The sequence below is a fragment of the Ceratotherium simum genome, chromosome 16, assembly GCF_057802395.1.
Source record: "Ceratotherium simum simum isolate JZ-2026a chromosome 16, ASM5780239v1, whole genome shotgun sequence".
NCBI lineage: Eukaryota > Metazoa > Chordata > Mammalia > Perissodactyla > Rhinocerotidae > Ceratotherium > Ceratotherium simum.
The window spans coordinates 45558618-45574433 of NC_141915.1; the positions used below are offsets into that span (position 1 = coordinate 45558618).

The 15816-nt window shown below is 36.6% G+C and overlaps 1 protein-coding gene across 1 annotated transcript in view; it reads left to right on the plus strand.

The window, feature by feature from the left end:
* EFCAB3 (EF-hand calcium binding domain 3) overlaps window positions 1-15816 on the plus strand; it is a 152599-nt gene that overhangs the window by 32370 nt on the left and 104413 nt on the right. Inside the window, exon 13 of the mRNA XM_087441349.1 lies at window positions 15312-15365. Within this exon, the coding sequence (XP_087297475.1) occupies window positions 15312-15365 (54 nt within the window). The remainder of the gene's footprint in view (window positions 1-15311; window positions 15366-15816) is intronic.

Sequence of the window (15816 nt, forward strand, 5' to 3'; positions counted from 1 at the left end):
AAGAAAATAACTGGGAAAGTGACAAAGATGTGGAGATTAAACAATATGCCACTGAACAACCAATGGATCAGTAATGAAATTATAGGAGAAATCAAAAAATATCAGGAGACAAATGAAAATGAAAATACACCGTACCAACTCATATGGGATGCAGCAAAAGCAGTCTTGAGAGGGAAATATAGCAATACAGGCCCACCTTAACAAACAAGAAAAAGCCCAAATAAGCAACCTTAAATTACACCTAACAGAACTAGAAAAAGAAGAACAAACAAAGCCCAAGGTCAGCAGAAGGAGAAAAATAATAAAAATTAGAGCAGAAATAAATGAAATTGAGACCAAAATACAGTAGGAAGGATTAATGAAACAAAGAGTTGGTTCTTTGAGAAGATAAAAAAAGTTGACAAACTCTTAGCCAGACTCAAAGAAAAAAAAGAGAAAAGGCTCAACTAAATAAAATTAGACATGAAAGAGGAGAAATTACAATGGATACCACAGAAATGCAAAGGATTATAAGAGAATACTATGAAAAACTATATGCCCACAAATTGGACAATCTAGAAGAAATGGATAAGTTCTTAGACTCATACAACCTCCCAAAAATGAACCAGGAAGAAATAGAGAATCTGAATAGACCAATCACAAGTAAAGAGATTGAAACAGTAATCAAAAACCTCCCAAATATAAAAGTCCAAGACCAGATGACTTCCCTGGTGAATTTTACCAAACATTCAAAGAAGATTTAATACCCATCCTTCTCAAACTATTCCAAAAAATAGAGGAAGATGGAACAATTCCTAACACATTCTGCAATGCCAACATCACCCTAATACCAAAGCCAGACAAGGACAATACAAAGAAGGAAAATTACAGGCTAATATCACTGATGGGGTCGGCCCTGTGGCGTGGTGGTTAAGTGCGCGCGCTGCAATGCTGGTGGCCCAGGTTCGGATCCCGGGTGCACATTGAGGCACCACTTCTCCGTCCATCCTGAGGCCGAGTCCCACATAGAGTAACTAGAAGGATGTGCAGCTATGACATACAACTATCTACTGGGGCTTTGGGGGGAAAAAATAAAATAAATAAAATCTTTAAAAAATAATAATAATAATAATAATAATATCACTGATGAACATAGATGCAAAAATCCTCAACAAAATATTGGCAAACCGAATACAGCAATACATTAAAAAGACTATACACCATGACCAAGTGTATATCAGGGACGTAGGGATGGTTCAACATCCACAAATCAATCAATGTGATACACCACATTAACAAGACGAGGAATAAAAACCACATGATTGTCTCAATAGAGGCAGAGAAGGCATTTGATAAGATCCAACATCCATTTATGATAAAAACTCTCAACGAAATGGGTATAGAAGGAAACTACCTCAACATAATAGAGGCCATATGTGACAAACCCACAGGCAACATCATACTCAACGGAGAAAGACTGAAAGCCATTCCTCTGAGAATAGGAACAAGACAAGGGTGACCACTCTTGCCACTCTTATTCAACATAGTACTGGAGGTTTTGGCCAGAGCAATTAGGCAAGAAAAAGGAATAAAAGAAATCCAAATAGGCAATGAAGAAGTGAAACGCTCACTATTTGCAGATGACATGATTTTATATGTAAAAAATCCTAAAGAATCCATTGGAAAACTATTAGAAATAATCAACAACTACAGCAAAGTCGCAGAGTACAAAATCAACCTACAAAAATCAGTTGCATTTCTGTAGGCTCATAATGAACTAAGAGAAAGAGAGCTCAAAAACATAATACTATTTACAATTGCAACAAAAAGAATAAAATATCTAGGAATAAGTCTTACCAAGGAGATGAAAGACTTATACAATTAAAACTATAAGACATTATTGAAATAAATCGATGATGACGTAAAGAAATGGAAAGATATCCCATGCACATGGATTGGAAGAATAAACATAGTTAAAATGTCCATATTACCTAAAGCAATCTACAGATTCAACGCAATCCCAATCAGAATCCCAATGACATTCTTCACGGAAATAGAAAAAAGAATACTAAAATTCCTATGGGGCAACAAAAGGCCCTGAATAGCTAAAGCAATCCTGACAAAAAAGAACAAAGCTGGAGGTATCACAATCCCTGACTTCAAAACATACTACAAAGCAATAGTAATCAAAACAGTGTGGTACTGGTACAAAACACACACACAGATCAATAGAACAGAATTGAAAGCCCAGAAATAAAACCACACATCTATGGACAGCTAACCTTTGACAAAGGAGCTAAGAACATACAATGGAGAAAGGAAAGTCTCTTCAATAAATTGTACTGGGAAAATTGGACAGCCACATGGCAAAAGAATGAAAGTAGACCATCTACTATCACCATTCACAAAAATTAACTCAAAATGGATCAAAGACCTGAAGGTGAGACCTGAAACTATAATACTCCTAAAAGAAAATATAGGCAATACACTATTTGACATTAGCTGTAAAGGAATCTTTTCGGATGCCATGTCTACTCGGAGTAGGGAAACTAAAGAAAAAATAAGCAAGTGGGACTTCATCAGATTAAACAACCTCTACAAGACAAATGAAATCGGGATCAAAATGAATAGACAACCTACCAGGTGAGAGAAAATATTTGCAAAACATATATCTGACAAGGGGTTAATCTCCATAATATATAAAGAATTCACACAACTGAACAAGAAAAAAACAAACAACCTGATTAAAAAATGGGCAGAGGAAATGAACAGACACTTCTCCAAAGAAGTATACAGATGGCCAATAGGTGTATTTGAAAAGATGTTCAACATCAATAATCATCAGGGAAATGCAAATCAAAACAACACTAAGATATCACCTCACACCTGTTAGAATGGCTATAATCACAAAGACATAAAACAACAAATGTTGGAGAGGATGTGGAGAAACAGGAACCCTCATACACTGCTGGTGGGGATGCAAACTGGTGCAGCCTCTATGGAAAACAGTATGGAGATTCCTCAAAAAATTAAAAATAGAGATCCCCTATGATCCAGCTATCCTACTACTAGGAATCTATCCAACGAACCTAAAATCAACAATCCAAAGAGGCTTATGCACCCCTATGTTCATTGCAGCATTATTCACTATAGTCAAGAAGTGGAAGCAACACAAATGTCCCTTTACTGATGATTGGATAAAGAAGATGTGATATATATATATATACACACACAATGGAATACTACTCAGCCATAAAAAAAGACAAATAAAATCGTCCCATTTGCAACAACGTGGATGGACCTGGATGGTATTATGTTAAGTGAAATAAGCCAAAGAGAGAAAGACCAACGCCACATGATCTCACTCATATGTGGAATATAAACCAACACACAGACAGAGAAAACTGTATAGTAGTTACCAGGAGCAAGTGGGTTGAGGGGTGGCCACAAGGGGTGAAGGGAGACATGTATATGGTGATTGGCAAACAACAATGGACAACCAAAATTTCACAGTGTTATAAACTATTAAGACATCAATAAAAAAATGTTTTCATAGCTAAAAAAAATAAATAAATAACATGTGAGGGGGGATTAAAAGAGTAGTTTTTGTATGCAATCAAAGCTAAGCTGTTATCAGCTTAAAATAAACTCTTATATCTAAACATGTCTCAGGTAAGCCTCAGGATAACCATAAAACAAAAACCTATAGGAGATACACACAGATAAAAAAAATGGGAGTCAAAGTCTACCACTACAGAAAATCATTAATTCACAAAGGAAGACAGTAAGAGAAGAAAAGAACAAAGGAACTACAAAACAGCCACAAAACAATTAACAAGATGGCAATAATAAGTCCTGACCTATCAAATAGTTACTTTAATGTATATGGGTTAAATTCTCCAATCAAAAGACAAGAGTGGCTGAATGGATAAAAAACAAGAACCAATTCTATGCTGTCTACAAGATGCTCAGTTTAGCTTCAAGGACACACATAGGCTCAAAGTGAAAATGTGGAAAAAGTATTCCATGCAAGTGGAAACCTAAAGAGAGCAGAAGTAGCTATATTTATATCAGAAAAAATAGACTTTAAATCAAAAACCGTAATAAGAGACAAAGGTCATTTGTCTCTTATACATTGTAAATGTATTGCACCCAACAGTGGAGCACCTAAAAATATTAAGCAAACTCTAACAGATCTGAAGGGAGAAACAGAAAACATACAATAACAGTAGGGGACTTCAATACCCCACTTTCAACAATGGATAGATCATCTGGAAAGAAAATTGGAAAACCTAAGGAAACAATGGACTTGAGCTATACATTATACCAATGGAACTAATAGACATATGCAGAACATTCTATACAACAACAGCAAAATACACGTTCTTCTCAAGCATACATGGCACAGTCTCCAGGATGGGTCATATGTTAGGTCACAAAATAAGTCTTAGCAAATTAAAAGGTTGAAATCGTACCAAGTATCTTTTCTGACCACAATGGTATGAAACCAGAAATCAATAACAGAGGAAACTTCAAAATTCACAAATATGTGGAAATTAAACAACACACTCCTGAACAACCAATGGGTCAAAAAAGAAATCAAAAGAGAAATAAAAAAATACCTTGAAACAAATGAAAATGGACACACAACATACCAAAACTTATGAGATGCAGCAAAAGCCAGTTCTAAGGGGAAGTTACAGAAATAAATGCCTACATTAAGAAAAAAGAAAATAACATTACACCTCAAGGAACTAGAGAAAGAAGAACTAAGCCTAAAGTTAGCAGAAGGAAGGTGATAACAAAGATCAGAGCAAAAATAAATGAAATAGGGAATATAAAAATAATAGAAAAGATCAATGAAACTAAGAGTTGGTTATGTGAAAAGAGGAAAAAATTGACAAATCTTTAAACTTACGAAGAAAAAAGAGAAAAACTCATAAATTATACATGAAAATATTTGTTGAGCATTTGTCTCAATATTTCAGCTGATATCACAGAAATACAAATGATCGTAAGAGACTACTATGAACAATTAGATGCCAACAAATTGGCCAAGAAATAGATACATTCCTATAAATGTACAAACTATCAAGACAGAATCATGAGGAAATAGAAAATCTGAACAGACCAATAATGAGTAACAAGACTGAATCAGTAATCAAAAACTTTCCAACAAATAAAATCCCAGGAACAGATGGCTTCACAGGTGAATTCTACCAAAAATTTAAAGAATTTAAAGAAAAGTTAATGCAAATCCTTCTCAAACACTCCCAAAAAACTTGAAGAGGAGGAAACACTTCCCAACTCATTTTGGAAGGCCAGCATTACCCTGATACCAAAGCCAGACAGGATACACAAGAAAAGAAAACTACAAGCCAAATTCTTGATCAATATAGAAGAAAAATTCTCAACAAAATACTAGCAAACCAAATTCAGCAACACATTAAAAAGTTCATACACCATGATCAAGTGAGATTCATCCCTGGGATGCAAGAATGGATCAACATACATAAGTCAATAAATATGATACACCACATTAATACAATGAAAGATAAAAATCATATATCATTTCAATAGATGCTGAAAAGGCATTTGACAAAAATTCAACATCCTTTCATGATAAAATCTCTCTTGGGGCTGGCCTGGTGGCACCAGCGGTTAAGTGCGCGTGCTCAGCTGCGGCGGCTTGGGGTTCACAGGTTCAGATCCTGGGCGTGCACCAATGCACTGCTTGTCACGCCATGCTGTGGCGGCATCCCATATAAAGTAGAGGAAGAAAAGCACAGATGTTAGCTCAGGGCCAATCCTCCTCAGCAAAAAAAGTGAGGAGGATCAGCATCAGATGTTAGCTCAGGGCTGATCTCCCTCACAAAAAAAAAAAAAAATCTCTCAACAAAGTGGATGTAGAAGGAACATACTTCAACATAATAAAGGCCATATATGACAAGGCCTCAGCTACCATTATACTCAACAGTGAAAGACTGAAAGTTTTCTCTCTAAGATCAGGAACAAGACAAAAGTGCCTACTTTCACCACTCCTATTCAACATAGTACTGGATGCCCTAGCCAGAGCAATTAGGCAAGAAAAAGAAATAAAATGCATTCAAATCAGAAAAGAAGTTAAATTGTCTCTTCGTGAAGATAACATGATCTTATATATAGAAAACCTTAAAGAATCCACCAAAAAACTGTTAGAACTAATAAATGAATTCAGTGAAGTTTCAGGATGCAAAATCAACATACAAAAATCAGTTGCATTTCTATACACTAACAATGAGACATCTGAAAAAGAAATAAAACAATCCCATTTACAATAGCATCAAAAACAAAATACCTAGAAATAAATTTAACCAAGAAAGTGAAAGATCTATACACCAAAAACTATAAGACTTTAATGAAAGAAATTGAAGAAGATACAAATAAACGGAAAGATACTCTGTGTTCATGGATCAGAAGAGTTAATATTGTTAAAATGTCCATACTACCCAAAGCCATCTACAGATTCAATGCAATCCTATCAAAATTCCAGTGGCATTTTACATGGAAATAGAAAAAACAATTCTAGAATCTGTATGGAACCACGAAGCAATCTTGAATAGCCAAAGCAATCTTGAGAGAGAACAAAGCCAGGGACATCACACTTCCTGATTTCAAACTATGTTACAAAGCTATAGTAATCAAAAAAGTATAGAACTGGCATAAAAACCCACACATAGACCAATGGAACAGAATTGAGAGCCTAGAAATAAACCCATGCATATACAGACAACTAATATTTGATAAGGGATACAAGAATATTCAATTGAGACAGGACAGTCATTTGAATAAATGGTTTTGGGAAAACTGGATATTCACATGCAAAAGAATGAAACTGGATCCTCATTTTACATGACTCACAAAAATTAACGCAAAATGGATTAAGGACTAAAATGTAAGACTTGAAACTCTAACACTACTAGAGGAAAACACTGACATTGGTCTTGGCAATGAGTTTTGGCTATGACACCAAAAGCACAAGCAACAAAAGCAAAAGTAAATAAGTGGGACTACATCAAAATAAAAGGCTTCTGCACAGCAAAAGAAACAATCAACAAAATGACAAGGGAACCCACAGAATGGGGGAAGATATTTGCAAACCATATATCTGATAAAGGGTTAATATCCAAATATATAAGGAACTCATACAACTCAACAGCAAAAATCAACACAATTATAAAGTGAGCAAAGTACTTGAATAGACCCAAAGAAGACATACAAATGGCCAACAGATATATAAAAAGTTGCTCGACATCACTAGTCACCAAGGGAATGCAAATCAAAACCACAATGAGATATCACCTCACACCTCTTAGAACGGCTATTACCAAAATGACAAAAGATAGATGCTGGTGAGGATGTGGAGGAAAGGGAACCCTTGCACACTGTTGGTAGGAATGTAAATTGGTACAGCCACTATGGAAAGTAGTATGGAAGTTCCTCAAAAAGTTAAAAATAGAACTACCATATGATTTAGCAATCACTTTATCCGAAGGAAATGAAATCAGTATCTCAAAGAGATATCTGCACCCCCATATTCACTGTAGCATTATTCACAATAGTCAAAACATGGAAATTACTCAAGTGTCCATCAGTGGATGAATGGATAAAAATGTGATATATATGTATACAATGGAATATTATTCAGCCATGAAAAAGAAGGAAATCCTGCCATTTGCAACAACATGGATGAACCTTGAGGGCATGATGCTAAGTGAAATAAGTCAGAGAACGACAAATATTGTATGATCTAACTTATATGTGAAATCTAAAAACATTGAACTCACAGAAACAGAGAGTATGTTGGTGGTTGCCAGGGGCTGGGGGTGAGGGAAATGAGGAGATGTTGGTCAAAGGGTAGAAACTTCCAGTTATAAGAGGAATAAGTTCTGGGGATGTAATGTACAACATGATGACTACAGTTAACAATACTGTATCATATACTTGAAATTTGCTACAAAAGAAGATCCTAAATTTTCTCACCATATCAACAACAAAAAGTGGTAATTACATGAGGTGAATGATGTGTTAACTAACCTTATTGTGACAGTCATTTCACAATATGTATATATCAAATCATCACATTGTACATCTTAAACTTACAGAATGCAGTATGTCAGTTATATCTCAGTAAAGCTGGGGGAGGTGCGCAGAACTACTGGAGGAGAATTGACTTCTGGCATGACAGCATGAGGAGATCCACTGACCCACTTGCCAGTGAAACTGGTGAAGATTATTTTTTAAACAACCATTTAAAGCCTCTAGAAATGGATCTAAGGACAAACAGCAAATGAAGAAACATCTATTCAAGAAAATCTTAAGAAATGCTGTAAGAGGGGCCGGCCCTGTGGCTTAGCAGTTAAGTGCGTGCGCTCCGCTGTTGGCGGCCCGGGTTCGGATCCCGGGCACGCACCAACACACTGCTTCTCCGGCCATGCTGAGGCCGCGTCCCACATACAGCAACTAGAAGGATGTGCAGCTATGACATACAACTATCTACTGGGGCTTTGGGGGAAATAAATAAATAAATAAAATTAAAAAAAAAATACTGTAAGAAAGGCAAGAGTCTGTGGTACTTGAGCCAAAATCAGTCTCCCTCTCTCTCCTCTCTCCCAGCTCAGTGAGGCAGAGACTTCACTCCCAGACTGGTGCTGCCAAAAACACAGGGCTCCCTTTCCGCCAGCTCCCAACCAAGGGGCTTTCTTTTTGGGAGGAGCACAACTTCAGTGTTTTTCACCTTCCCCTGGCTACCTATTATTGAAACTAAGTCCTGGAAAAGTGTAGTCAAGAGGTGAGGACCCCCTTCTTCCACATAGCCCCTACTCATAGAATGGAGGCTTTAACTTCAGCATGGCACACTGAGAATACGGGGACCCCAGTTGCCTGAGCTCATGAGGCAGTGAGAGGAGAGGCAAGCTGAGAGGACTTCAGACAGCTTATGCCCCCCTCCACCAAGCACTAAGCTCTTAGAGCAGAGGTGTCACTCTGAGAGAAGCTTGCCACCTCCAGCTCCAGGGCCCTAGCTCAGAGATTTTGCCTTGGGGGAGGGGCAGGCAGTAAAACAGATAGCTTCTAATCTCTTCCCAAAGGAAATGACTTCGTTTGCAACAGAGCTTGAGAAATTCAAGCCTGAGGACATACTCAAGAGCAGTGGAGGTTGTGGTGAAAGGCAACTGGGAGGAGATGCATGGACTTAATGAAGATACAGTCTAGACTCTAGGCTGGCTATTTTGTGGGGAGAACCAGGAATAACACAACTTGGAGGGGCCCTCCTGAAGTCAAAACAATTATCAAATACTGACCTCAGAGACTATTGCTTCAAAGGAGCCAGAATTTGATTGGAATAATTTATGCACCAGGGCATTGTTGAAAACAATAGAGCAATCAGGTAGCAATTAGTGGAGGTTAACAGCTGGATGTGGTCAGGGAAAGGGAAGAAGAGGGCCCTACCAAAACCATTGTCATCCCAGAGTGACTGGGGGCATACCCAAAGCTGTGCAGCCCTGAAGAGCGACATCAGAGGCTTAACATTGGTGGGGTGAGAGGAGAGTGGGGAGGAGAGACAGACTTCATGCAATAATCCAGCCAATCACTAAACAAATAAAAAAGCAAATAATAATAACAAACCCAGACGGGGATGACCAGTACCCAGAATTGCTTCAATATATTATATAAAATGTCCAATTTCCAACAAAAATCATGAGGCATGCAAAGAAACAGGAAAGTATGACCCATGCACCAGAGCAGGGGGAGATAGGCAATAGAAACTGCATGTGAGAGTGACAAGATTCAAACTTAACTGAGAGAAACTTCAAAGTAGCCATTATAAATATGTTTACAGAATTAAGGAAAACCATGTTGAAAGAAATGAAGGAAGGTATGATCACAATATTGCATCAGATAGAAAATATCAATAAAGAGATAGAAATTATTAAAAAGAATCAATTGGAAATTCTGGAGTTGAAAACTATAATCACTGAAGTTTAAAAAAATCACTAGAAGGTCCCAACAGTATATTTGACCTGGCAGGAGAAATAATTAGAGAAATCTAAAATAAACTGACAGAGATTATGCAAGATGAAAAACAGAAAAAAGAATGAAGAAAAAAAGAACAAAGCCTCAGAGACATGTGGGACACCATTAAGCATACCAACATACACATAATGGGAGTATTAAAAGGAGAGGAGAGAAAGGAGCAGAAAAAATATTCAAAGAAATAATGGTGGAAAATTTCCTAAATTTATTGAAAAACAATAACCTACCCATCCAGGATGCTCAATGAACTCCAAGTAGGATAAATACAAAGATAGCCAGAAATAGACACATCATAGTAAAAATGCTGAAAGACAAAAACAGAGAAAATCTTGAAAGCAGCAAGAGAAAAACAATGCATCGCTTACAAGGGAACCCCAATAAGATTAACAGCTGCCTTCTCAACAGAAAGAACGAAAGTCAGAAGGCAGTATGATAATATATTCAAAGTGCTCAAAGAAAAAACTGTCAACCAAGAATCCTATATTCAGCAAAACTGTATGTTAGAAATGAAGGCAAAATAAAGACATTCCCAGATAAGTAAAAATGGACAGAATTTGTTGCTAGCTGCCCTACCTTACAAAAAATACTAAAAGAAATTCTCAGGCTGAAAGCAAGTGTCCCCAGATGGTAATTTGAAGAAACTCCCATAGTATGTGATATTCCAAAACAAAAGTTTAAACCAAAAAAGAGGAAAACACCAAATCTAAGAAAACAAGAAATCCCATGTACGAGTGAAATTAAGAGAATTTCCAGAGAAATGCTAAAGAAAAACCTCAGGATAACAGCTCTGCATTAAGACTACAGAGAGGGCCAGCCCCGTGGCTTAGTGGTTAAGTGCACGCCCTCCGCTACTGGCGGCCCGGGTTCGGATCCCGGGCGCGCACTGATGCACCGCGTCTCCGGCCATGCTGAGGCCGCATCCCACATACAGCAACTAGAAGGATGTGCAACTATGACATACAACTATCTACTGGGGCTTTGGGGGAAAAAAAGGAGGAGGATTGGCAATAGATGTTAGCTCAGAGCCAGTCTTCCTCAGCAAAAAAAGAGGAGGATTAGCATGGATGTTAGCTCAGGGCTGATCTTCCTCACAAAAAAAAAAAAAAAAAGACTACAGAGAAATTGTTCCAGGTGAGAGCAAGAGAATACAGTGTTCTAGGAGGGAAGTCTCCAAGAAAAAACAAGTGAGAGGTTAGAGACTAATAGAATATCTAATGTTTTTTAACATATCGAGAGGAGATTTTTCAGGTCTGTTTGAAAGTTGGAGATTAATTAACTACATAGACACATTGAATACTAAGAAAGATGAAAAAATAAGGCAATTGTTAACTCTAAGACAAAAACTTGAATAGAAAAGGAAATTTAATTATAATCTACTATATAATGGGAAGTATCCACTCTGATGCTCAGTTATAAAATTTATATAGTCATAATAATAAGCACTTAATCACAATTTAACCCCAAAAAAAGTGTGATATAACCACAGTGAGAAGATAAGAGAGGACAAAGGTATTACGGGGAAGGGCAGGTAAAAGAGCAAAATCCTCACCTTTTGCAGAAGGAAGTCTGTTGGATAATATCAAAGACTAGTGATTGATTCTCACTTGAAAGTCTAAACAGGAGAAGTTGAGTTGGATCATCAGCTATGACAGAGCAAAGAGAGAAAGCCTTGTTGGAAGTTGCTTGTATTTCCAAGGTTTTATGAGGCAAGGGTGCTGAGTTTTTTTCATGGGCTGAGTGGAAGGTGGACAAGCTTATCCTCTTGAATATGTCTGATGTGTAGCAATTCTTTAATTTTTAAATTCTAATTTTATTATGTTGGGGTCAGAGAATACATTCTATGTAATATTGACCCTTTGGGAATTTTTTTAAGCTACCTTTATGACCTAAAATGTGGTCTGTTTTTTGAGGTGTTCTATGCGTGCTCAAAAAAAGATGTACATTCTGTTGGTAAGCATGCTTAAACATTGTCTTGTTCAAGTCTCCAATATTTCTTTTTTGTTGGCTCGATATATCAGTTTCTAACTTGGGGTGTTAAAAATATCCAATTATAATTATGATATACCTATTTCTCCTTGCACTTGTCAGTTGCTGCTCTATATATTCATATTTTGAGGCCATATTGTTAGGTGCATACATATTTATAGTGAAAATATCTTTTGTTCTATTGATCCTCTTTCAGATATATAACATCCATCTTTGTCCCTTATGATATATTTTGCTTTAAATCTTCTTTTGTCAGGTAATAAGATTGCTACCCCAGCTTTCTTTTGGTTCATATCCATGCTTTTGTTTTCAACCTGTCTCTGTCTTTTGTTTTGCTGAGGAAGATTCGCCCTGCCCTAACATCTTTTGCCAATCTTCCTCTTTTTTTGCTTGAGGAAGATTAGCCCTGAGCTAACATCTGTGCCAGTCTTCCTCTGTTTTGTATGTGGGACGCTGCCACAGCATGGCTGGTGAGCGGTGTAGGTCCATGCATGGGATCCAAACCCGCAAACCTGGGCCCCTGAAGCAGAGCACGTGGAACTTGAACCACTCAGCCACAGGGCCAGCCCCTCTCTGTCTTTTTGTTCTAAGTGTCTCTTCTAGACAACATTTTGTTTGATTTTGTTTTGTAATATAATCTGAGATCTTACATTTTGTAGTTGTTGAGTTAAACTCATTTATAATTATCATAATTACTGTTACATAGCACATAGTTCTGCTATCCGATTTCACAGTTTCCATTTACAGTATTCTTCATTACTTTTTTCTGCCTTTATACTTACCATTAGATTCATTGAGTTTTCCTCTGCTGGTTGAATAATTATAGTGGTTGTCCTTAAGACCTATATTCATGGCCATTTACCCTATGGATTTCTTAAACTTATCAATCTATATCTTCCCCCAAATAAGACAAGAATTTTAGCACACTCTCATGTCCCATTTCTCAACTTACCTTGCCTCCTACCCCAATTATGTTGGTATTTATCTAAGATTTAAGTCTGGGTTATTATGGATAATATACTTTCTCTTTTTTCTCTTGACTTTTTTTAAATCAGCAATAAACTTTACCAAGATATGTGATCATTTTTTCTTTCCATACCTCTTATAACATCTCCTAGATTTGCTCTACATATTGGGTACTTTCTTTAAAAAAAGTATTTTCAGTATGAACCTGTGTGGTGAATCTTAAACCTTGAATCCCTGAGAATATTTTTATTATGCCCTCATGCTTAAATAACAATTTGTATGTAAGTTCAAAGTTCTTTTAATATTTCAAATAATATTACTCCATTGCATTTCAGCATCTAGAATTATTGTTGAGAAATCTGGTGTCAATCTGGTTTTTCTTCCTTTATAGATGAACTACTTTTCTCTCTGAAGGATTTTAGAATTTTATGTTTTTATTTGATATTTTAAAAATTAACATAATGTGTCTAGGTTGGGAATTTTCCTTATCTCTTCTAGTTGAATCTATAGAAGCCCTTTTAATATAATGTCTTTCATCTTTCTTTAATCCTGGAAATTTTAATTCATTATTTCTTCAAATAGTTTCTCTTTGCCATTTTTATTTTCTCTCCTGCTGGAACTCCTGCCACCCAGAGATTAGCACTCTAACTTCTATCCTCATATCTTGTAATTTTCCATTTTCTACCTTTTTATTCTTTTCTGCTGCCCTCTGAGAGAGTTCCTTAATCTGATCAGACAGCCCACTAATTAATTTTTCAGCTGTTTCTATTGTACTCTATGTCATCTACTGTGTTTCTTTATTTAAATTTTTTTATACCTAATTTTTTATACCTAATATTTCCAATGATTCCTTTTGTACTTTCTTGTTCTTATTACATTTTGCTAATATCTTCTCTCTTTAAGCATATTTATCACGCTTATTTTAAATTCCTGGTCTTATTATTCCAATAATTCTGATTCAAATGGTATATGTTATTCAGTTTGTCTTCTTTTGAAGTAGTTGTACTCCTCAGGTGACTAGTTACTTTGGTTCTGTGAGCCCTTGTTCTCTTGGGGTATCATTACTGTGTTTGGAAATGTGCTTTAGGTAAGGGCCTAAGGTCAGGCTCCAGTCTACACCAGCCTGTTGGGTTTAAGGAGAAGGGAGGGGATGAGCCCCAGGGCAGAGAGACCCAGGCACTGTTGATCATTTTCCTGAGTTGACACTGTTCCAGGCAGCACTTCTGGTCAGAGTTTCACCTTTAAACTCAGAGAGTAGTAGAATTGGAAGAGGGCAGTCTGTCTAGATTGCAATCCACCAGCCCTAAAGGTTGAGAAGAGAGGTGGAGGAAAAAATACCCCTGTTTACATTAGGTCCTCACTCTTGCAGGGCTTATGTGCTGCCCTGATATTACCTTCCAGATACCTGCACCAGTGGTCTAGGCTTTTGTTGCTGCTATCTGTAATGAAAGGAATAGGCAATGATAACCTCAGAGTCATGGTACAGAAGAACAAGGGCAAAAATTTTTTTTAATGTTTCCCCAATTGGTCCTTTAACTGTCACCTCTTGTAAGTCTTCCACTCCAGGCTGTAAACACACATTCACACCAGTACATTTGTCCATTTCCCAAGGGTTTTGCTGTGGCTTTTCACTTAGTTCCTAAAATCCAAGTTTCCACTCGGACTTCAGTTTCTTTAGGGTTGATTTCTGGGGAGGGAGCTAGAAATCCATGCTAGTTCACCATCTATATGAGAATAGAAATCAATATTTGAATTTCTGTAAAATATGTAGCCTGTGATGGTAACAGATGACATCTCACTAAGGGATTACCTTGGAGAAGAGTTCATTTTCATGGGCTTATCAATGAAAATATCTAAAACAATATCCATTTGATGTCATGTGAAAAATATATAGAAATGCTTAATATTGACATTCAAAGACATCCTGTCACAGTCATTAAGTTTTTTAGCTCAGGAATCAGCAGTCTCTTCACTGATAAGTCCTACTATATCTCTTGTTATCCTTGAGAACATTAATATGTGTGATCTTAAGCAGAGGGGTAGAAAAGGAGAAATCAGATGAAAAGAAAGAGAGATATGAGAAAGGTATGGCCAGGTACCACTAATAATTGTTTCAATTTTCAAAAAAAAAAAAGTGGGTAGATTTACTATCTTAAGAGCTTCCCTCCATTGGCCTAACTCTTAGTTGGGATATAAATAGAAAAAATTTGAGTAAAATATAAGAATTGTTCTTTCTGAAAATGCTGGATTTTGAATTATTTCGGCAGGTCTCCCTATCAATTACTGTGTTGTGCCTTATCTTACAGCTGCTGGAAAGATATATAAGCATAAGTTGCTGGATGGCATAAGGTCTCTCAAAGGTAAGTGAGAAATCAGGTAAAATTGAGACTCCTTATGTTTTTCACTTTTTAAAAACTGTATTTATTTTTAGTGATGTCAAATTTGTCAATCTAACCTGTTTATTTATTGCTTTTGTCTCATCATTTACTACTTTGAACGTAACTACCTTTGAAGAAATTATTTTTGTCTCTATCATTACATTTCATATTTTCCAAATAGAATTAGAAAGGCAGTTTCTTACCAGAATTCACCAGACTTGCCTAATTCTTTAGTTTTTTCCATATAAATGTCTCATGAGAGCTGTAGTCAAACTCTCTGGACAAAAATGAGGAGCAGGTTCTATTCTTGATTCCTCTGATAGCTCTTTTCACTTAAACAACTTTACTGTTCCTTTGATTGTTCACCCTAGAATTAAAGCGTGGACACGCCTAGGATTTATCACTTTGTCATTATTGTTTGTTTTTCTCATTC